This window comes from Ovis canadensis, chromosome 14 (assembly GCF_042477335.2).
Source record: "Ovis canadensis isolate MfBH-ARS-UI-01 breed Bighorn chromosome 14, ARS-UI_OviCan_v2, whole genome shotgun sequence".
Lineage (NCBI taxonomy): Eukaryota > Metazoa > Chordata > Mammalia > Artiodactyla > Bovidae > Ovis > Ovis canadensis.
Window position 1 is genome coordinate 76,155,928 of NC_091258.1, and position 23,441 is coordinate 76,179,368.

A 23,441-nucleotide genomic window follows, 5' to 3' on the forward strand; every position below is an offset into this window, starting at 1 on the left:
GGGCGCGCCTGGGGGCGCGGAGGGGGGCGTGTCCGGGGCGCGTGCGCGGGCGCGCGTGCAACGAGGCTGCCGGGGGTCGGGGGCGCCCCCCTCCTTCCCCGTGAGCGCGCTGGAGACTGCTCAGCCTTCCCCCGCGCCCCCTCCCCGCCCTATCCCCGCCCACCCGGCTGTGGGGGAACATCCCCCCACCCTCTGAATCAGGGACCCTGAGGGAGGGGGAAGGGAAGGGAAGGGAGGGGGCCGTTGGGAGCGAGCGTTGTGTTTTATTTTTTTGTGGGGTTGGGGGGGAGGGGGGAGGGCTGTGGTGTTTTTTGCAGTTTTGAGATGTTTTCTTTTTAATGTTTTGCTGTGTGCATGTGGGGGCGGGGCGCAGGGAGGGACTCCCAGCCCAGCCCAACTCCTGGAGAGGGGCGCATAACACACGAATATAGAGTTATACCTACAAACTATATATATATATGCTCTATATAAAGAGGCAGAAAGACCAAAGGGATGCAGAGAGGCACAATGAGGTGGGATGGGCGTGGGCATTCATTCACTTCTTCGTTCATCATTCCGCAAGGTTTCCAAAGCACCTGCTGTGTACCAGGATGGTGGCTGGGCAGGAAACATAAACAGGCCCAGAGACAGACTCCGTCATTCATTCCCAGCAATTTATTTGTGTACTTCAGTGCCAAACATTGTGCTGAATGCTGAGTCTACAGAAGGGAGGAAGTCAGACTTCCCCAACGTCTTCACAGAGTTTACATCTTGTGCATGAGACAGGCACTAATCAAAGCATTGCATACACAACAATAAGTTACAGTTGGGGCAAAAGAGAAACCCGAAGTGCTACAAAATCCTCCAGCAGGGAGGCTAACCCAGTTTAAAAGGAAAGGATAAACCAGGTAACAGTGAAAGGATGATAAGAAGCCAGTCAGGTGAAGCTGGAGGGAAGTGTCCTAGCCAGAGAACAACATATGCAAAGGCCCTGGGGCAGGAAAAGCTTCCAGAAAAGGCTAACATGTATATACTGAGCCAGATGGAGGTGGAGCAAGATGAGACTGGAGATGGAGACAGGGCCAGAGTGCCCCGGGGACTTTGTAGGTTAGGTCAAGAGTTCAGATTTTTTTTTTAATATTTAAAAATTTATTTTAAACTATTTATGGAAAAGGATGAATTTGTTCTCCTGTGGCCAAAACTTGCAAAGTTTGGTGGTGGTTCAGTTGCTAGGTCGTGTCCAGCTCTTGCGACCCCGTGGACTGTAGCCCCCCAGGCCCCTCTGTCCATGGGATTCTCCAGGCAAGAATGCTGGAGTGGGGTGCCATTTTCTTCTCCAGGGAAGAGTTTAAATCTTAACCCGAGGGCAGCGGGGAACCATAAGGTGGCTTTAAACAGGATCATAACATGAACGATGGGAGGCAAGAACTCGGAGATGAGAGTGAGAGGCAGAGACGCGCCGAAATAAGGATCAAATATAGGCACTGACACTTCAGACTCGCAGTGCTGGGAGGGAGCAGATAATCACGCAGACTGAAGCACAAGCCTGGTGTTTGGTGGGCAGGAAAAACACTAGGACTTAGAGATGCATGTTTCACTCATTCACTAATTCAGCCATTCATTCACTCCTTGACATTTCTGGACCAGGCAGTGTGCTAGAATCAGGATCCCCAGAGCTGCTCTCGAGGAGGAGTCAAAAGCCAGACTCCAAGTAGGGTGCAGTAACAGGGACCAGGATGGGCACCTTGACCAGAGAAGAAGAGAGAGTGACCAAGTGTCAGGAGTGGGCAGTCCTCAGGGAAACTTCCTGGAGAACCTCAGGCCCAGCCTGGGTTTCCAAAGGATGAGTAAGGATGGCTTTCACGGCAGAATAACTCAAGTGGGGTGGGGGTGGGGCGGGGGATTGAAAGAGCATGAAGTTCTGGGGTCAGGACTCCTCCTTTTAGGGTGCAAAAGGTCAGGGTAGGGGTGGGCGGTGAGACTAGAGAAACAGCTAGAAGCCAGAGTCTAAATGCGCTAGGGCTCTGGGCTGGTGAGTCTGGACTTTATTCTGAGGGTGCCAGGAAACAGGAGAGTTTGGAGCAAGTGAAGAGCAGGTTGAGACGGGAGTGTCAGAAGGAACCACCTGGGACGTGGGAAAGGAGTGGATAGGATGTCGATGCTGTGAAGTAGATGAGACAGGATGGCAGTTGAGCTGGGAAAGGGCTCTGGGTAGAGAAGGTGGAAGGATGGATTTGAAGGTCACTGAGGACACAGAAGGGAGAGCGCTCACTGCGTTTCCCTTCATTTGCTCAGCAAGTATTTCCCAAGACCCGCCCCCCCCCCCACCGCCCCCAGCTTCCCTGTGTGGCCGGTTCTGTGCTCAGCAATACTGGGGGGAGCAGGGAGGATTCAGAGTCTGCTCTGTCCTCCAGGGGGCTCCCAGCCTGGTGGCAAGACAGACCTGGACACAGATGAGGGGGAAGTGGTTGGCAACGTGCCAGGCTCCACCAGCTTCTCTGCAGATGACCTGGAGCCTCAGAAAGCAGGCAGAACAGGAGGGGTGGGACGACAACTGGGTATTGGGGATTTCCCTCGGGTCCCTGTGGTGGACAAGAAAGACTGATGGGCAGGGGACCAGCGAGGAACTGGACGAGGGCAGTGTTGGAAAGAGATTCTGGGAAACGTGGGGAAAGGAATACAACTCACAGGACAGAGGGGCACTGACTGTACGGATGATAAACAGAGAGGACTGGAAGAGGTGGCATTACAAGAGACAGATTTGGTAGGAGAAGGGGAGCAGAGCTGGCTAGAGGATATTGGATTCTAGTGTTCAAAAGCCAAACATAAAGCAAGACAGAAGTGGAGCATGGGCAGAAGGGAGAGAGATGGCCCGGGGTAGGGGAGATCAGGGCAACAGAGGCCAAAGCTGAGTGAGTTACAGGGGCAGAGGAAACAAAGACAGTGATCCAAAAAGGAGAGGAAGAGGGCCGAGGAGGGGCTGACACAGCGATGCACAAGTCAGGACAGAGGAGGCTCAGAGAAGCAAATACACACACACACACACACACACACACACACAGATGGAGGGAGAAAGATGCAGGGATGTGCCCAGAAAGAAAGGTGGGGCTTCAGAAGCACGCTTAGGGTGTAGGGGCAACCCATTTCTTTGGTTTCAGTATTCAAGAAATAGTTATTGAGTGCCCGCCTCTTCTAGGCCAGTCTAGGTGCAGGGAATGTGCAAGTAAACAGATGGCCAGGCTTGTACTGTCCTGGAACTCACAAGAGAGACACACAAGAAACAATAAGAAATTTCAGTTACGGCAAAGTGTTTCCAAGATGAAGCCAGAAAGAGAATTCCCTGGTGGTCCAGTGGTTAGGATTCCAAGCTTTCAACACCATGGCCGGGGCTCAATCCCTGGTCAGAGAACTGAGATTCCCACAAGCCACAAGGTGTGTCTTAAAAAAAAAAAATGTGAAGCGGGATGTGGTGACTTCAGATGAGGAACCTCAGGAACAACCCACTGCAAAGGTAACAAGGTGTGAGAAGGAAAGGCTCTCACCAAACATTCCGGCCAGGCAGTGACGCAGAGTTCTGAGAAAGCTACCCATTTTCAAGGAGACCCCGTGGAGGGCAGAGGAAGAAGGGTGAGCAAATTAGGCTGAGCTTGGAAGCATGGGCTGGGGGCCCATCGTGTAGGGCCTCATAGCTCTGGGAGGAAATCTGAATTTTACTCTAGATTCAGTGGGATGAGCATAAGAATGACAGTCCCTATTTTTATTTAAAAATGAAGTAACAGACCCACATTGCTGTGCTGAGAAGAGATTTAGGAGTGAAGGTGGAAGGCAGGAGTTAAGAGGGTGTCATCCTTTTCCAGTTGAGGCTGATGGTGGCCTGGACCAATGTGGAGGAACAGGGCGTGGGATTGTGGAGGCAGGGTCTATGGTGGTGGCTGTGAACTGGATGTAACAGAAGAGGGAAAGAAAAACCAAAGAGAAAGAGGGGAACTCTTTTAACTGGATCTGTGAAGCCTGGGTGGTGCTGTTCTGTGCTGCCTGGAAGGGGGTCACTGGGGGAGAAGGGATTATGCAGAAGCCAAGCAACCTCCTTGGGACAAGACAATCTGAGATGCCTATGAGACATCCAAGCTGAGGTATCAGGTAGCCAGTTCGATATTTGAGACTGAAGCCTGGGGGAGAAGCCGTGGTTGGAAATGTAAGTTTTGGAAATGTCAGCAGAGAGGAGACAGCATGATTAAAGCCCCAGGACTGGATGAGGTGACCTAGGAGATGAGTGTGGAGGACACAGAAAGGACCCTGGCCAGGGCCTTAGGGTGGGGGGACATCTCCATGGGGGTAGGAGGGAGGAGGATGTAGTTAAAGAGGTGAAGAGTGACCCTGAATTAGGCAGAGACCGTGAAGTTGCCAACCAGCCAAATGCTACTGAGAACCAGGAGAGGATTTGTGGAGCAAAGTGGCTATGGGTTAGATAACATGGCCTTGACCTTGACATGCGGTCATTACCATGCAGTTGTGAGGACTGGAGTCCTGCTTGAGGGAGGGGAAGGAAGAGACTCACCTGGGGCGGGGGTGGGAGGGGTAGGGGGTGGGGGTGGGGAGATGGGGGGAGGTGGAGAGAATCAGGGGCGAGGTCATCCTTTTGGTATGAAATTGTCAAGAACTTTCCTGCCCCAAAAAGCTCATATCCTTTCTGTGAAAGAAGTAGGAAGGGTGGCAGAGCGGCAGATGGAAGGGAGACGAATGCACGCGGAAAGGACGGAGCCACGGCGAGAATGAACGACGGGGAGACCCGGGGCTGCGAGGGGAGCACAGAGGCAGGGCAGAGGTGCTGCAAGAGGGTGTCCGATTTCTCAGAATGGAGACACCGGTGGGTGTCACCCAGCCCAGCTCCCATCTCACGTCGCCGCCAGCACCGAGCACCTTCTCGGATTCCCCTCTGGGTCCTGCCAAGGCCTGGGAATACCCTCGAGGTGAAGGAAAGAACAAGCTTCACTCATTCATTTAAGAAACAGTCCCTGAGGCCTTCCAGGCACCAGGCCGCACAATCTCAGTGCTGGGAGCTCAGATCCACAGACAGGCAGTACGATCCATCAAATGCAGGGGGAGGTGTGCTCTGAAGTTGGGGGGCTTCCCTTCACCCGTCCCTCTGCTCATTCATTCATACAGATGCACATTTCCTAAGGCTTCCCGTGGGCGCAGTTTGGACTGCGCGGTGCTGAGGATGGTGAGATGGTTCCTCTGGCACTCGAGCCCTGTCGAAGGCTCGGACACACATGCCCACAATCGGAATCACATCCCAGGGCGATGGGTGCCCCAACAGAAGCGGTACAGGGTGGACAGAGAGGCTGAGGGTGCACGGGGCCGGTGGGAGCCGCCAGCCAGGGGCGAAGGAACTGGGGAGAGATGGGTCTCACTGGGCGGTCCTCGAGGGGCTGAGTTGGGGGGAGTGGGGTGATGACCCGGCCCTGCTGCCACTCCACACGGCTGTCCCATCCTGTCCCTGGGGGAGCCGGAACTGCATGGACGGTCCCCCGGGGGTGCCCCGTCTAATAAACTCGGTGGAGAGGACTGCGACTCTGGATCCCTTGCCCCGGGCACCAGCTTCTGCCTGAGGCCTGCCCCTTCTCCCTCTCGGGGAGCCGAGGCCCCCAGCGTGGGGCGCTGTGCTTCCTTCCTTCAAGATGCAAGGGATTGAGGGCCTGGCCCCTCCTCCCTCAGACTCCCGGGGTCCAGACCCCAGCCCCTCCCCCTCAGACCCGGGGGGTCCAGACCCCAGCCCCTCCTCCCTCAGACCGCGGGGTCCAGACCCCCGCCCCTCCTCCCTCAGACCCGGGGGTCCAGACCCCAGCCCCTCCCCCTCAGACCCCGGGGTCCAGACCCCTCGCTCCCTCTCTCAGCCTCAGGAGTCAAAGTCCCCAGGTTTCTTCTCTTTCAGGGAACCGAGAACCCTGGCCGCAGCTTTCTTCTCCCTCAGACCCAACAGTTGGGTTTCCAGGCGGGCGCGCTCGGTCCCGGTTCCCCGCCCGTTCCCCGCCCGCCGGCCCCCAGGAGACGGGACCCTCCGCTCCCGCCCGCGCCCCTTAAGGAAGCAGACGTCCCCGCGGGCTCCTCTGGGGTCGGGACCCGCCCCCAGCCCCTCCTCCGCGGGCAGCCTTCCTCCTCCCGCCCCTCGTCCCCTTAAAATACCCGGGGTCCCTATGGCAACGGGCGCGGGCAACAGGTGCGGGTGTTATTTACGGGTTGAGCCCGAAATAGCCGGCGAGGGTGCAGGGGGCGGCGGATGGGGCGAGGCCGGGAGTGCGCGGAGCGGCGGGTCCGGCGGGCGGCGGCGCGCGGAGCCGGCGGTTCGGAGGCCTCGCGGAGCTGGGGGCGGCGCGGCGCGGAGGCAGGAGAGCCCGCGGGGTCCCTGCCCGGGAGCCGGGGGTGGGAGGCCCGAGGGAGGCGCCCGGCCTGGAGCGGGCCCGTCCCGGCCGGCCTTGGGAGCCCGGGGGAGGGAGGCAAGCGATCGCAAAGGGACACCCAGCCCGTTCCGGGCCCCAGCCGCCCTTCAAACCGTGGCGGGACGTGATCCCCACTTCCTGAGCCCCAGTGCGGACCACAACCCCTTCATCTGAGCCCCAGTGCGGACCCCGGGCTGCCCTCGCGAGTCTCGGGGTGGCGGGTATCCCTCAGGCCCCTTCTCTGGGCCCCACGGTCCCCTCAGTCCCCGGCCCCCTCGCAGCCCCGGGCAGACCTTTTCCATCTCCTCTCTGAATGGCCAGGGAGAACACCCCCGCCCCCCACTTTCCGGAATTCCAGCAGGTCCCCAGCTTCCTCGTTCTGAACCCCAGTCAGGACTTTGCTGATCCCTCTCTGTTAAAGCTGGGGGTGGGAGGCGGTGGTTCCTACTGCCTCTCTGAGACTCAGAAGTAATTCTGACCTCCCATTCGGAACCCCTGCACCCCAGTTTTTCCTCTTCTGAACCCCAGAGGGGACCCAGCTCCTTCTCAGACTCTGAGCCCAAAAGAAGCCAGGAAGCATCCCCCTCCCCCACAGACACAGGACGACCTCAGCTCCCCTTCCTGAGGACCCCAAACTCTGAGCCTTAGGGGGAAGCTCGGATCCTTCCCCACGCCCCAGGAACACAGTTTCCCTGTGGAAACACAGATTCCTCCCAGTGGGGACCCCAGAGCAGCCCCTCAGAGCTTCCGCAGACCCTCACTTCCTTCTTCTGTAGCCCTCCCACCTCTGCTCCAGGGTACCCAGGTTCTAGCCCTGAGGCTGGGGGAACTTTGCCTTTCTCTGGTCCCATCTTCTTTGCTGAGCTTCTCTGGGTACCTGCCCCGCAGGAATCTCAGAGGCTTCTCAGCTCAGGATCTAGTATTTTCTCTGTATAGTATATTATCTAGTATATTAAGACTCGGAAGTGACCTCGACTTCCCCATCTGAGGTTCCTGGGGGGACTCAGACCTTCCCTTTTCCGAGCCCCTCACCCTCGCTGCCAGACCCCAGGCGCGCCCCTCCCCCCACCCCCCCGCACCCACCCCTAGGAGCCCGCCTCAGCTCTGCCCTCTCGGGCCCTGAGCCCCACCGCCCGCCAGGCGCGATGATGATGTGGTCCAACTTCTTCCTGCAAGAGGAGAACCGCCGGCGGGGCGCCGCGGCCCGGCGGCGGGCTCGCGGGCAGCCCAACGCCCAGATGACCCCGGAGCGCGAGGGCAAGATCAAGCTGGCGCTGCTGCTGACTTCCGTGGGCGCCACGCTGGCCGTGCTGGCCGTCGGCACCGAGTTCTGGGTGGAGCTCAACACCTACCGGGACAACGGCAGCGCCGTCTGCGACGCGGCGCACTTGGGCCTCTGGAAGATGTGCACCAAGCGACTGTGGCAGGCTGACATGCCCGCGGGCAGAGACACCTGCGGGCCCGCGGAGCTGCCCGGAGGTGAGGCCGGCGCCCGCCCCCGCGCGGGGGCTGGGACCCCCGCAGGCAGCCGAGAGGCCCCAGAGAGAGCCTGCCGCGCCCCTCGCCCCCATCGCCCCCAGGAGAGCGAGCTTGCACCCTCAGAATGCGCCCCCTACCCTGCCAACCTCAGCCTGTGCTTCCGGGAATAACTGCCCCAGGCGCACCCCGTGCGGAGAGGGAGTCTGTATCGCCAAACTAGCCTGGGTCTCCAGGCCAGCCCCAGACTATCCCAGGACCTCCAAAGCTCTGCACCTCCAGCACAACCCATGATCCCAGACATTTGTGTGCCCCTGGACCAGTCTGTACCCCCAGAGAACCTATAAGATAGATAGAAAGGTAGACAATTGTCTGACTCTTTGCGACGCCATCGACTGTAGCACACCAGGCTCCTCTGTCCCTGGGATTTTCCAGGCAAAAATACTGGAGTGGCCATGCCTCCCTCCAGGGGATCTTCCCCACCCAGGGATCCAACTCGGCTCTCCTGGATTGCAGGCAGATCCTTGACTGTCCGAGCCACCAGGGAAGCCCCAGAGAGCCCGTGTCCCTAGAGAAACCTTGCGTCTCTGCCCACAGCCTGGAGCGCAAGACCCAGATGGTGACTCTGGACACAGTTGGTGCCTCAGACAGCCTGTGTCCCCACAGAAACGCCCCCGCCCCCCTGAGACAGTCTGCTCCCTTAGAGAAAGACTCTGGGTTCCTGGTGTCAGCTTGCTCTTCCCACTCTGGAGACAGCCTGCAGCCCGACCCTGCAGGCCCTGGGGAGACAGCCCGGCTTGACACCTACCCCAGAGTACAATCTGCTGTTCCCTCCTACCGAGTCCACCAAGACAGAACTCTCAGGAGACACCTCCCACATCCCAGGGCAGCCCTCCTGCTTCCTGGAAAATCTTCTTTCTCTCCCTGTTTCACCTCACGTCCTCAGACTGGACACTCCAGCCCCCCTCGCTGTCTCTTCCAGACACTCCCACAGCCTTCACCTTTCCACAGAGTGGCTCTTTCACCCCCAGCCCTGCCAGAGAGCTATCCCATACCTCTCACTCTCCCAGACGGGCCATGCCATGCCCTAAACTTACACCAGTGGGACACCCTATACCCCCTGGGAACGGAGACGAGATCTCACTCCACCTCTACTGACCCAAGGAAACTACCTGACACCCCTCAGAGCCCATTTAGGATGTTGCATGCTTGATTGCCCGCATGGCATCGCCAGCCCTCCTCTTTCCTCTCCAAAGGATGTCTTATCATCTCCTGTGTGTGTTCCACTGCTTCAGTTGTGTTCAACTCTCTGCAACCCTATGGACAGTAGCCTGCCAGACCCCTCTGTCCATGGAATTCTCCAGGCCAGAATACTGGAGTGGGTTGCCATTCCCTTCTCCAGGCCAGAATACTGGAGTGGGTTGCCATTCCCTTCTCCAGGGGATATTCCTGACCCAGGGATCAAACCCAGGTCTCCTGCATTGCAGGCAGATTCTTTACACACACCCTTGATAGCAAAACGGGGTGCCACGCACCCTTGACCTGAGATGCCCACACGCTCAGTGTGCAGATGGGTTCATGCTCACTCCTCAGAGCCTCAAGCAGATGTTCCCAAATTTTTGAGAAATGGGATGCTCTGGTGAAAAAAAAAAAAACAGTGTTAGATGTTGTAAATTAAGTATGCTCTAATAAAAAGTTTTAATAGAGATAAAGTCAGAAATATGTATTAGATGCTTATGTAGTGCCTGGCTCGGTCCTAAGTATTTCATCTGCATTAACTTATCAATCTTCCTAGCAACCCTGTAAGTAGTTATTATCATCCCCAAAACGAAGAGCAAGAAGTGAATATAAATGGATCTGGACTGCTGTGGTGGCCAGTGGTTAAGAATCCACACTGCCAATGCAGGGGGCATGGCTTCCATCCCTGTTTGGGGAACTAAGATCCCACATGCTTCTGTGCTGCTGCTGCTGCTGCTAAGTCGCTTCGACTCTGTGCGACCCCACAGACGGCAGCCCACCAGACTCCCCATCCCTGGGATTCTCCAGGCAAGAACACTGGAGTGGGTTACCATTTCCTTCTCCAATGCATGAAAGTGAAAAGTGAAAGTGAAGTCGCTCAGTCGTATCTGACTCTTCGAGACCCCATGGACTGCAGCCTACCAGGCTCCTCCGTCCCTGGGATTTTCCAGGCAAGAGCACTGGAGTGGGGTGCCACTGCCTTCTCCACAGGCCACTGTAATGCAGCAAAAAAAAAAAAATTAAGTATATGCAATTTGAAAAGAGCTGAAGTTTTTTTTTAAAGAGAAAGAAATATGAATGGCTCTGTCTAAGCACCCAGGCTAGTCACATGGGGCTTGAACCCTAGTCATCTCATTCTTAACAACTGCAATATACTGCATCTCATTAATCTGTAAATATGCCCCAGAGGTCCTCACTGCACTGGACGGGATGTCCCATCTCCCCAACTGCATTCTCTTGTCCTTCACATCCCTTGATGTCTCTAATGATCAGAAAGGGCTTCAGCTTTCTTAAAGGACCATCCCCATTAGCCCACAGTCCTGACCCTTCAGAGGACATCTCCCAGCTTTCAAGGTTTTAGAAATATCCCACCCATCTCATGGCCCATGAAAGGACATCCCCAAGCAGGGGTGACCCATATCCCACTCTTTTCCCAAATGAGATGTAGCACATCCTCTGAGATAAGAGACAAGATAACCTAAATCATTAGCAGCCAAAACGGGGTGCCAGATACCACACACCCTCTCAGAAAGATGTACCATGGCCTCTCACTCTCTAGATGAGACTTTTCATTTCCCTTGTGGAAGAAGACCGCGTTCCTCCCCCAGCCACTACAGATAGCATCCTCGCCCTTTGCTCCACTGCACAAAGCATCTTTTGCTTCTTACTGCTGCAGAATCAGGACTCACTGCCCCTGCCGGGATACGTCATGCCCTTCTCCTTCCCTCTGAGTACCAGGTGGAGTGTCCACATCCAAGTACCACCTGGCTCAGGAGCTTACCTCTTGTCCTTCAGCACCCCTCTTCACTTTGGAAAGTTCCTACCACTTCCCAAGACCACCTGACCTCACTTCTGTCTCCTTTCCCCTCTTGCTCGCAACCTCTCTCCTCCCCTTTTATCACTCTTCTCAGTTGCCCCATCTGTGGAATGAGAAAGCTGATTCTAGGTGTCTTCTATGGGAAATTCTGGCTTTAAAATGCAATTTAGAAAGCATCTCCCCTCCCCCAAAGTGTGGGGTTCCTTAAACTTCAAGTACACAGAGTTAGATGAATCATAGCTTTTCAGCTTGTGTCACAAAATCATTACCAGCCTTAGCTGGTTCTTTCTTGTGCATTATTTTACATTAAAAATTTTTTTTCCCTAATTCATCTCTTTAATGCATTGGGTATATGTTTTAACTTGGAAAATATACAGTGTTATTTTTATATATGTATTTTAATTTACATAAATGATATCACGCTCTAGATTTTTTTTTTTTTTTGCTCAGTGGTGTGTTTCTCACATCTTTCCAGTCTACTTTCTGTTATTCTAGTTCGTGGCTACTGTGTGCTGCAGAGGCTTGCCTGGGGAGCATCCATCACGTTTACTTGACTATTCCCGTAGAGATGAGCACCAGGTTGATTATTCTGACTCCATGTTTTTATAAACAGTGTTGCAATGAACATCAGGCAATACATATATTTTCCTGCATGTGGTTTTTTTCTGGATGTATACCCAGAAGTAAAATTGCTGGGTTACAGGGTATAAACATACTTCATTTCATAAAGTACTCCAGAGTGCTTTCCAAAAAAGACTAGTACCTGTTATACCCCCAGATGTTTCCTCTTATCCTTCCAAGTGCTTAATATTATCCTTTTAATATTTGCCAATCCAATTGATCTAAAGTGGCATCTCCCTGCTGATTTAAGTTGCATTCCTTTGATCCCTGGTGAGATGGAGCATCTCTTTATGTTCTTGTGAGTAATCAAGGCTTCTTCTCCTATGAACTGACTATTCATCTCCTTTGCCCATTTTTCAACTGGGTTATCTCTCTTTTCTTGGTGATCAGCAGGAGTGTTTTGTGTAGACAGGAACCCTTTCTGAGATAAAGAATCTCTTCTGAATGTGTTAACCTTCTGCCTGGATCTTGGTGTGCTCTGTTGAATAAAGCGGTTATCCGTTTCTAATCTCATTTGACCCTAAACAAGTTCATATGATAGAGTCAGGGAAGAGACTATTAACTCACTTTATAGAGGAAGAGTCAGAAGCTCAGAAAGGTCAGTAGCCCTCTCACGGCCACAGATCTGGACTTCTCAGCTCTGGACTGGAGTCCCAGCTCCTGGATAGCTGTGTGATAGCAGGTGGCTTTCCTTTTCGGGACATCATTTCTCTCTATCAGGGATGCTAATGTCATATTTCTGGGTTATTGTGAGCTATGCTAAATGTCCAACCCTGAGCTTACACTAGGGATCTCCATGTCATTACCTCTCTTTTTCTCTCCCCTGCTCCTCCTACAGAAGCAAATTGCACTTACTTTAAATTCTTCACCACGGGAGAGAATGCACACATCTTCCACAGAACCACAAAGAAAGGTAAGAACATTTCACCTGGGAGAGGATGGGCTGACCACGCCAAAGGAATTCTTTTCTTTCTTTTTAAACTGACATAGAGTTTGTTTACAATATTGTGTTGGTTTCAGGGATACAGTGAATTGATTCCATTATTTTTTTTTGGGGATGATATTCCCTTATTTATTAGAAGGTATTGATTAAGCTTCTCCGTGCTAGACAATAAGTCCTTGTTGGTTATCTACTTTACGTACAGTAGTTTGTATCTGTTAGTGCCAGAGGAGTTCCTGATAGCATCATGCTCTTCTCTGCTTTGCCGCAGGATGGGCTCAAGCTCCTCAGCCTTGGGAGGGCTCACCTTTGGGGAGAGGTGGCTCCTCAGGGCCCTCTGTCCAGCGTTCCTGCCTCAGGTGTGCCTTTCCCACATGCTGTGCTATTCTGGGCACGCCCCAGCCCCTCTCTGTGGGAAGTACGATCACATCTCACACGTGTGCATTTCCCACATGCTAAGCACAGCCCTGAGAGTTTCCTTTATAAGACTTCCAGTCCTTTCCATGACTCTGCAGGGCAGGGCCTTTATCTTAATCTACCAGATGAGAAAACGGAAGCCCATAAAAGATTTCTTTTCCCAGGAAGTGGCAGAGAGGCACAATTTAAACCCAAATAATTCCGACTCCAACTCAGCGCTCTTCTATAAACCATGCTGCGGACATGGAAATGTTTCTGAATCTGCACTAACTAGTATGGCAGCCACTGACCAAATGTGGCTGGTGCAACTAAGACACTGAGTTTTCCATTTTGTTCCATTTAAATCCATTTCAAATGAAAACACCATCTGTGGTTAGTGGCTACATACTAAACAATGAAACTCTTAAGACTTTACCCTTTCTACCCTAACCAGTTTCTCCACCACCCCAGCACCTCGGTATCCTCACCAGTAAAGGAACTGTGATCGTGTCATCAACCTCATCTAGTCTTTATAAGGATTTAATGAGATGGTGCAGCTAAAACATACAGTATGGTGCCTGCACATAGTAGGTCCTCATTAAACAGTGGTTTCCTATCTTCTCCACTCCTTTCTTCCTTACCTTGGTGCTAAGTGGGCTTGGGCAAGCCATTGTTTTCCCCCGCCCCCCGCCCCAGGATAGTAAAATACTCTCAGGATATGGCTATGGACCAAGTGCTGTGCACCGCGCTGTGTACTGGGCACATTACATGTGTGTTTCTAATCCTCACAAATAGGACCAAATAGGGACTTTTGTCTTGATTTTTCTGGAAGAGCAAAGTGAGGCTCAGAGAAGTTCTGTGGCTTTAGCAGAATCTTCCAGCTAGGAAGTAGCTAGGGAGAATTCCAACTTGGATCATCCCATTGTAATGTACTGCCTTCCCTGTTGTCTCTCTCTCTCTCTCTCACACACACACACACACACACACCCCACTGCCTCAGTCTCCCCACTAGTAAACAAACGGTGACCAGATCATAAATAATAATCGGTAGTTCCCATCTCCTTCTAATCCTGGCTCTGCCCATTCTTGGCTCTGTGACCTTAGGCAAATAACTGACCCTTTCTGAGTCTCAGTTCCTTGAACAGTATAAGGGAAATATTGGACTGGATGGTTTGCTACTTGAAAATTCTTCTCCAGTCCTGAACCTCTCATATTCCTGGTTCTGAGTCCCCAGAGGGGAGTTCTCGCCGCTTCCTGCACCCAGGGTCCTCTATGTCCCCTTCTCTTCCTCACAGAGGTGAATCAGGCAGCTGCAGTGATAGCAGTGCTAGGCTTGGCACTTATGGCCCTGGGGTGCCTCTGTATCATCATGGTGCTCAGCAAAGGTGCAGAGTTCCTGCTCCGGGTTGGAGCCGTCTGCTTTGGCCTCTCAGGTGAGGGTTGAGAGCCTGCAGACTAAGGACACTGCATGTTAGGAGATCTGGATTTCAACCCCTCTTGCATGCTGGGAGGCCAGGTCTTCAAGCCCTGTTGCATGGTGGGAAGTCGGGTCTCCAAGCAGCACTGCATGCTGGGAGGTTGGGTCTTAAAGCCCTGTTGCATGCTGGGAAGTTGTGTTTCCAAGTACTGTTGCATGCTGGGAGGTCAAGGGAGGTCTCTGAGCACTGTTGCACGTTGAGAGATCAGGTCTCCAAGCACTGTTGTGTGCTAGGAGTTGGCAGAAGCTCAAGTGCTATAGAACTCTCAGAGATGGGAGAGTTCTAAGTTCTGCTGCTGAATCAAACACTTTTTTTGGATTGGAATCTAGGGTCTCCAAGCACTGTAGCCTGCTCACAGGGTGAGGGAGAGCCCCATGGGCTGTTGCATGCTGGGAGGCTGAAGAAGTTAAGCACTGGTTGCATGCTGGGAAGCACAAGGGCTATAGTAGTCTTAAATATGAGAAAATTCTAAGCGCTGTTGTTGGCCAAGAATTGAAGGTTCTCTAGACACTCTTTTAGATTTGCACTTGGAGTCTGTAAGAACTGTTGCATTTTTGGAGCTGACGGTCCCAAAAGTCTGCATCTTGTGAAATGTAGCCCTCATTGGATCAGATGCTTTCTAAGATGGATAGATAGGTCATTCATTATAAAAGTTTCACTTATCTTTCATGGATCTACTGAGCACCTACTATGTTCCAGGCATTAGGCTAAAGGCTGGAGATATAAGATTCATAAGACAGACACTGTGTCTGCCCTCATAAAGCCTAGATTCTGACAGAAATAGACAGTAACCAGCAATTCAACTATAGTTGTGATGAGAGTTATGATAAAGCATATAACGGGTATACACTGGGGTGGGAGGTATGTCAGGGAAAATTTGAGAAAGTGGTATTAAAGCTAATAATCAGATGAGGAACAGAAATTACCCAGAGTATGGTGTTGACGGTAGTGGCAGCCGTGTTGGTGGTGATTGTGTGGTGGTGGTGATGCTGGTAATGTGGTAATAGTGATTATAAACAGGATATGTGAAGTCTGTGAAATATTGGGCAAGTTTGAGGAATAGAATGAAGATCAGAGCATAACGCAGGGCGAAATTTGCACAAATGTACAAGGTAACCTTAATCCACAGATGGTTGGTGAAAAATGAGGCAAGGGAGATACAAATGGTCAAGAGCACACTCAAACAGAAATGATCCATAATCACATTCTTTTAAAAAAGCATTTATTCACTCACTGGCTGTGTCGGGTCATGGTTGTGGCGCCAGGGATCTTTCATTGCAGCTCGTGGACGCTCTGGCTGTGGCGTTCAGGCTTAGTTGCTCTGCAGCAAATGGGGTCTTAGTTCCCCAACCAAGAGTCAAATCCATATCCCCTGCATTGCAAGGCAGACAACCAGGGAAGTCCCAGTAATCACATTCTTATTCTTGTTTTGTGCCTTAGAGAGCTTCCTAAATAAAGGGGAGAAGGTCAGTCACTCCCTTTCCTTTGTTTCATTTATCCATTAGTTCACTTAAATCACTGCTGTGCACACAGACCCATTACACTATGTATACGTGTGAACATGTGTGTCATAGTAAGACTATGCAAGACAGAAAGGTTAAGGGAATTATCATCTGGCTAAGGACATAGAAATGATACAGATATCACACAGTTATAAGTGGCAGTAAGTAGAGTCCTGTGAGAGTGCCTAGTGAGGGCACTTGGTTTAAAGCAGAATTAGAGAAGGCCTCTTGGAGGAGGTGACACTTACAACATCAAGTTATGGGTAACCAAGCTAGAAAACGTTTGGTGAATTTCAGGTCCTGAAAGACAGCCAGTGAGGTTGGAGCATGGAGAGTGAGGATACCGGTGTAAAAGACAAACCAGGAGGGATTTTCCTGGTGGTCCCGTGGTTAAGATTCCATAATCCCAATGCAGGGGACCCGGGTTTGATCTCTGGTCAGGGAACCGGATCCCACGTGCCACAGCTAAGGTTTCATGTGCCACAACTAAAGAGCCCGTATGCCGCAACTGAAGACCCAGCACAGGCAAGTAACTAAGAGATGAGTGACCTTGGGGAAATTGCTCTCCTTCTCTGAGGTTAAATTTCATCTTTATGAACTCATGCATTCAAGTACCTGTTTATCAAGTACCTATCCTGTCCATCCATCCATCTTTGCACTAATCCCTCAGTCATCTCCCTCCCCACTGCTTTTTCTTCCTTCCTTTTCCCCCCATTTTTCTGCTTCTCCTTCCATTCATATATTCATCTGTCTGTCCACCCATCCATTCATTCAATGATACGGTGTGTCTTTAATACCTAGTAAGTGCTGGATGCTGTGTTAGGTACTACTGGGGACAGAATGAAGACCAGATTAAGATGGTTTCTGCTGTCATGGAATTTTTAGCTTGGTAGGTGTAGGGAACAAGGTATAAAGAAGGTTGAGAAGTGCTTGCAAACGAGACTCTCAACCAGGGCTGAACATTCTTGCAAACGAGATGTTCAGCTAAGAATCCTGTTTGTTCCCGTGGGAAAAGAACATTTCTTGCACACAAGGATGTTTCCCTGATTCCTCAAAAGGAACAGACCCTGGGACAAAACGGATTCTAAGTTGATAAGGAAGTTCCCCAAAACAAAGTCCTAGCTGCAGTAAATAAGTCAAGGTAAAGGTTATCTCGCCCTGCGCCTGCGCACTGTATAGTCTCTGAATCATAGTGCTAGGCAGCTTGCCCTGTAGGTTGTTGTGCAAGGGATATAAAATAAAGCAGCTGTAAGAAGCAAGTGTTAAAATATAAAGATTTAAACCACTCTGCAGTGGTGGTGTTTCATTCCGTCGCCAGCAGGTAGGAATTTGGTGTTGGTGTTATTCTCGAACTCATGCCTGTGTTATTCCTGAGGGTGCCATGAAAGTGTGGACATTAAAGTGTTTTATGAAAGTTTCGGGCACAAAAATGCTCTGCAGATCGTACAACCAAATGAAAGTGAAGGGTAGATCTGACTCCATAGTTATTTTTCTTATACTGGATATCAGGGCAGGTGGGGGTTTCCAGGTCTCTCTAGACCTCAAACATGTTCAGGTCATATTGTTTTTGTCCATAAAGTATATGTGTCAGGTGCCCTATGTTTTAGGAATATGAAACAAACAAGTTCCTGGCCCTCACAGGTTTATCCTCTATTGGGAGAGATAGAAACCAGGCAAATAAATAACACTTATATAAATTAATGTATGTCAATAATTACCAATTGTGATTAATGCTATAAATGAAAAGTAAAGGGTATAATGGAAACCTGTAACTGGGTAGACCCAACAGAGACTTAAGTGGTGGTGGTCAGGGAAGGCTTCTCGGAAGAAATGTAACTTAAGTAGGGGTGTAGAGAATGAGCGTGTGAAATGTAGGCTTAGGGAGGGGTAAGCAGTTATTCCAAACACCATAAAGGTCTCCACGCTTGAACAAATTGGGTGCATTCAAGTCCTGAAAGAAATCTGACACCATGCCACTGTAGGGCGGGAAGGGCAGCTTGAGAGGAGGCTGAAGAAGTAGGCCGGGTCAGGGTCCCAGGGGCCCCTCTAGGTCATATGAGAGAGGCCTTGCTTCTGCCCGGAGCCGCTACCCCTGAGTTCTGTGCACGGCTGGCTTCTTTTCGTCCATCTGGGTCTCAGCTCGAGTGGGGGAGTCCCAGCCCCCGCCCCTGGATGCCGCGCCCCTTCCCATCACTCTGTTTTTGTCTGTTTCCTAGCGTGCATCACGGTCTGAAATTACCCCGTCTTCTCATGTGTTTACTTTGAGAGTCACAGCGTGGCTGCCCACAGGCCAGCAACAGCCCATAAATGTACTTTGTTTGGCAGGCAGCGGATAGAGGTTTCTCTGAGCCAATGTTTAAACTCACCCAATATTTCGGGTGAATGCCCCCCAAGAAATAATAATCGGTTTTGAAAATTCCAGCTGTTCTTGGAAAACCAGGAAATCTAGTCCGTTAAGTCCCTGCTTCTGATGAGCTGCCCTTGGCTGAAGCTGGGTCTGGGCCACCCTTTGTCACTGTCCCCACCACACCTGCCTGCTCATCTGTTTGTACTTTCTCATTGTCCCCTGGAGGCCTCTGAGTTTTGCAAGCCTGGGTTTATTTGTTTACCATCTGTCTTCTCCAAGTAGAACATAGGTTCTGTGAGGGTCTCCCTTCCTTTTTTCTTTTTGTAATCCAATTGCATTACAACTTGCCTGATCGTCTTTTCATCTTGTAATCTGCCATCACTCTGTTTTTCTTTTCGGCTTCATTGGCATGTGAGTGACAAGCATAAATTGTGTGCATATATACATATACACACTTATACACGGGCTTCCGTGATGGCTCAGACAGTAAAGAATCTGCCTGCAATGCCAGAGACGTGGGTTCAATCCCTGGGTCAGGAAGATCCCCTGGAGGAAGGCATGGCAACCCACTGCAGTGGTCTTGCCTGGAGAATCCCCACGGACAGAGGAGTCTGGTGGGCTACAGTCCAAGGGGTCGCAAAGAGTCAGACACGGCTAAGCACACAACACAGCACATACCTATATATACACACTGTTGTATATAAGGTGTGCACTTGATGGTGTTGGGTTTTCATTTCTTCGTTTTGTATTTTGGCCACACTGTGTGACTTGCAGGATCTCCGTTCCCTGCCCAGGGATTGAACCCGGGTCATGGCAGTGAAAGCCCCCAGTTCTCACCACCACGCCGCCAAGGAGCTCCCCTACCGCCTGATGTTTTGATATGTTTTGATACACATGATACAATGCTCCTGGCAATCTAACTAGCTGACACATTTTCATGACCTCACGTACTAATTGGGTTTTTTTTGGTAGCAAGAACATTTAAGGTCTACTCTCTTGGCAAGTTTCATGTATATGGTACGTTAACTGTAATCACCGTGTGCTGTGCTTACTTGCTCAGTCGTGTCTGACTCTTTGCAACCCCATGGACTATACAGTCCTTGGAATTCTCCAGGCCAGAATACCGGAGTGGCTAGCCTTTCCCTTCTCTGGGAGATCTTCCCAACCCAGGGATCGAACTCAGTCTCCCACATTGCAGGCGGCTGCTTTACCACCTGAGCCACCAGGGAAGCCTGTGGTCACCATACTGTACAGCAGACCTCCAGAACTGATTCCTCTTGCCGCTGGACGTCTGAACCCTCTGATTAGCATCTCCTCATTTCCCCCTCCCCTCAGTCCCGGGCAACCACCATTCTGCTCTCTGCGTCAGTGGCTTCAGCTGAGTTAGATTCCGTCATCACTCTTTACTAAAGCCTTGATGGAGTCTCTCCTTTTAAAAATTATTTGTACTCATTTATTTATTTGGCAAAAGGAGAAGGGGGCAGTAGAGGATAAGATGGTTGGATGGCATCACCGACTCAATGGACATGAATTTGAGCAAGCTCCAGGAGATAGTGAAGGACAGGGGAGCCTGGCGTGCTGCAGTCCACGGGGTCGCAAAGAATCGGACACGACTTGGCGGCTGAACAACAATGACAACATTTATTTGGCTGTGACAGGTCTTAGTTGCAGCATGTGGGATCCAGTTTCCTAACCAGGGATCCAACTCCAGGCACCCTGCACTGGGAGCGTGGAGTCTTAACCACTGGACCAGCAGGGAAGTCCCCTGATGGAGTCTTAATTTTTGTGATTCTTGATTCCTTGGTTTGCTTTATTCTTTTTTTTGTTTTTTTAAGCAGTGAAAGAGACATAAAAGTTACCATTTGAACCCTTTTTTAAAAACACCTTTATTTTATATTTTGACCATGCAATGCAGCATGGAGGATCTTATTTCTCTGACCAGGGATCAAACCCATGCCCCCTGAATTGAAAGCGTGAGTCTTAACCATTGAGCTACCAGGGAACCCTGCACCGTTTTAAGTGGCCCCTTCTGTGGCGTTAAGTTCATTCACACAGTCCTGCAACCATCCCCACCACCCCTCTCCAGCACTTTAACATCTTCTCCAGTTAAAACTCTCTCCCCACTAAACACCATCTCTCTGCTCACCCTTTCTCTCTCCCGGCACCCACCTTTTACTCTGTCTTTGTGAATTTGGGTCTTGTTCTTTCTCTCCAGCTTCCGAAATTGTGCCTGCTAGAGATCAGGTGCTTAGTAAGTGATCGTTGAAAGGATACTAGTGAAAGCACAGACTATGTCTCGGGTGAGGCGGGCTCTGGGAGGCTCCAGTCCTTGATATCTCAGCACAGAAGGAATTCAATGAGATGCGAAGTGATGGATAAGAAGAGATCTATTAGAATAGCACGCTTGTAAGTGGGCAGGTGAGAGGGTGCCGTGCTAGGCACTTAGTGGGCTGCAGTTTTATAAACAAGAGTAAAGTGGGGAGGGGAAGAGGATCCCCTGCTCTCTCATTCTTAAGTCCGCATCCAGCTTCCATCATCAGCAGCTCCTCCGTGTCAGGCGGGGAGTTTTCTTGTCCCTACACGGTCAAACCCTGGGTTGGGATGATCCCCTGGAGGAGGGCATGGCAACCCCCTCCAGGATTCTTGCCTGGAGAATCCCATGGACAGAGGAGCCTGGCAGGCTCGAGTCCATGGAGTTGCAAAGAGTCAGACACGACTGAGCGACGCACACACACACACACACACACACAGAGTCAAGCTAGGACAGTCACAGCGCAATGGAAATGAGCAAAAAGGTGGTAACATAAAATAACTAAGATAAGGAAAATCCTCTCAGGTTTCAGCATGGCGTCCCCTTTTCCTTACATCTTTGTTTTAGTGTGCATGCCCGGAGAAGCATGTCCTAGGGGTCATTCACTTACTGAGCCCACTGGGCAGGATGTGGGGCTCATGCCATCACTGTTTCGTTGTGTGAGGGCAGGTCTCACGCTGCATGGTCTGATTGCTAAGCAAGCTGTTTGGTTTTGGTTCTGTGGTTAAGCAAACCTGCTCTTTTTTTCGGGGAGGGGGGTGTGCCATACAGCGCACAAGGATCTTAGTTCCCTGACCAGGGATTGAACCCCAGCTCCCTGCAGTGGCAGCATGAAGTCCTAACCACTGGCTCGCCAAGGAATTCCCTGGCATGTCTTCTGGAATGGTCATTAACTTACAGGGGTCTCCCGAACATTCTCCTTTACTCCTGACCCCCTGGCGGGATTACCTATTTAATCACCTCCTTTGTCCCTTCGCTCCACCCCGTCGCTAGGAGGGGCCTCTCAGGTTTCTGGCTTGAGGAAGCATGTTTGGGGGGCTGTACTGGGGTAGGTGCTCAGACCTCAGCGGGGGACCCCCGGGGCCTGAGGACCACATCTGTTCTCCTCTCCCCGCAGGCCTGCTGGTCCTCGTCAGCCTGGAGGTCTTCCGGCATTCCGTGCGAGCCTTGATGCAGAGGGTCAGCCCCGAGCCCCCCGCGGCCCCGGCCCTGACCTACGAGTACTCCTGGTCCCTGGGCTGTGGCGTGGGGGCCGGCCTGATCCTGATGCTGGGAGGTGGCTGCTTTCTGCTGCTCACCCTGCCTCCCGGACCCTGGAGTCCCCTCTGTCCCAAGTGGGGCCAGCGGGCCCCCTAGCACCCATCCTGCGCTCTCTCAGCAGCTTCCCAACGCTACTCCGCCCTCCCCACCATCCCCTTTGCATCTTTCACTCCGTGCCCCAGAGAGACTGTGTTCTCTGGACTCTGGGGCCCACGCTGTTTGCACAAACCTGCCCCTCCCCCTCGTAAATATCTTTTTCCTCTGTAAATATGTTTTTTTTTTTTCCTCCATGGCTGGATTTGGGTTGCTTGGGGGTGGGGCAGGGAGAGGATTTTTTGCAAACGAGGGTCCCCAGGGAAGACTGCTGGGGACCTGATGGGGTAACTAGCGGGTGGGGGTGGGGGTGGGTGGGCGAGGTCAGGGGGTCTTAGGAGGGAATTGGACCTTCTCATTGCCCAGATTGGGATGTATTCAGCTGTGGGAGAGACTTCTTCTGGGAAGAGGGGGGAGGGGAGAATCTCTGGGTCTGATTTGGGATTAAAGGTTTGGAAATTTAACAACTTTGGAGTCTGCTGTGATGTGGGTTGTGTATTCCAGGGTAGGGGAAAGGGGTCACTGTGCTCTTCAGAAAACCTCTGCCTGCTGCTCGTCAGCCCCAAAGTCACGTGTCAGTGAACCCATAGTGAGCAATGGAAAATCCAGTATGGAACACAGGTACTGTCACGGGTTGAATGGGGACCTGCGGGAAGTATGTGTGGGGTCGGAACCACCAGGACCTCAGAATGTGACCGCGTTTGGAGACGGAGCCTTGCGGAGGTGATCCAGTGAACGAGGGGTCACTAGTCCGAGCCCCAGTCCAGCAGGTGCTTGCGATCAGTCACTCAGTGGTGCCTGACTCCCTGCGACCCCGAGGCCCGTAGCCCGCCAGGCTCCTCCGTCCTTGGGCTTCTCCAGGCAAGAACACTGGAGCGGGTGGCCATGCCCTCCTCCAGGGAATCTTCCTGACACAGGATCGAACCCAGGTCTCCCGCACGGCAGGCAGCTTCTTTACCACTGAGCCTCCTGGAAAGTCGCCTGGTGTCCTCGTGTGGGGAGGAGACTAGGACTCTGAGGGCGGACAGCAGGCAGGCGAGGTGAAGACGACCGTCTCCAAGCCTAGGAGGGCTGCCTGTAAGAGACACCCGCCTCAGCCCTGCAGACGCCCTGACCTCAGGCCTCCGGTCTCCAGCACCAGAGCATTTCAGGGTCTAAGCCCGCAGTCTGGGGGCTTTGTCAGGGCCGCCCCAGCAAGCTGGCACACCCGTCAGTGCCTGGCAGGGGGCTTCAGCTGTAACAAACGCCCACAAATGTACAAGTGGCTTTGGAAGTGGGGATGGGCAGCAGCTGGAGGTGCTTTGAGGTGCATTCTAGAATCAGCCTAAATTGCCTTGATGAGACCGTTGGTAGGAATACGATGTGAAAGGAATTCTGAGGAGGACTCGGGAAGGGGGGAAGAGAGCTGTGGAGAACGTGTCCACCATCTCAGAGAACACTCGGATCATCACGAGCGGAATGTTGGTGGAAGACAGTCCCCTGCAGCTCTCAGGGAGCAGGCCAGGAGACCTGGTGTCACGTTCAAGCCCTTCAGCCCGAGGGC

At 52.1% G+C, this 23,441-nt stretch overlaps 1 protein-coding gene across 2 annotated transcripts; it reads left to right on the forward strand.

Moving 5' to 3' along the window:
* The first annotated feature begins 6,184 nt into the window (after positions 1-6,184).
* Positions 6,185-22,362, forward strand: CACNG6 (calcium voltage-gated channel auxiliary subunit gamma 6). 2 transcript variants are annotated; one of them, XM_069549442.1, is made up of 4 exons: positions 6,185-7,898; positions 12,410-12,484; positions 14,203-14,340; positions 21,663-22,362. In XM_069549442.1, exons 1-4 carry the CDS (start codon positions 7,565-7,567, stop codon positions 21,899-21,901), a joined length of 786 nt encoding a protein of 261 aa, XP_069405543.1. In that variant the 5' UTR covers positions 6,185-7,564; the 3' UTR covers positions 21,902-22,362. The 2 variants fall into 2 exon arrangements, with proteins under 2 accessions (XP_069405543.1, XP_069405544.1); XM_069549443.1 differs by lacking the exons at positions 12,410-12,484; positions 14,203-14,340 and having other exon boundaries at positions 6,240-7,898.
* Positions 22,363-23,441: the final 1,079 nt, after the last annotated feature.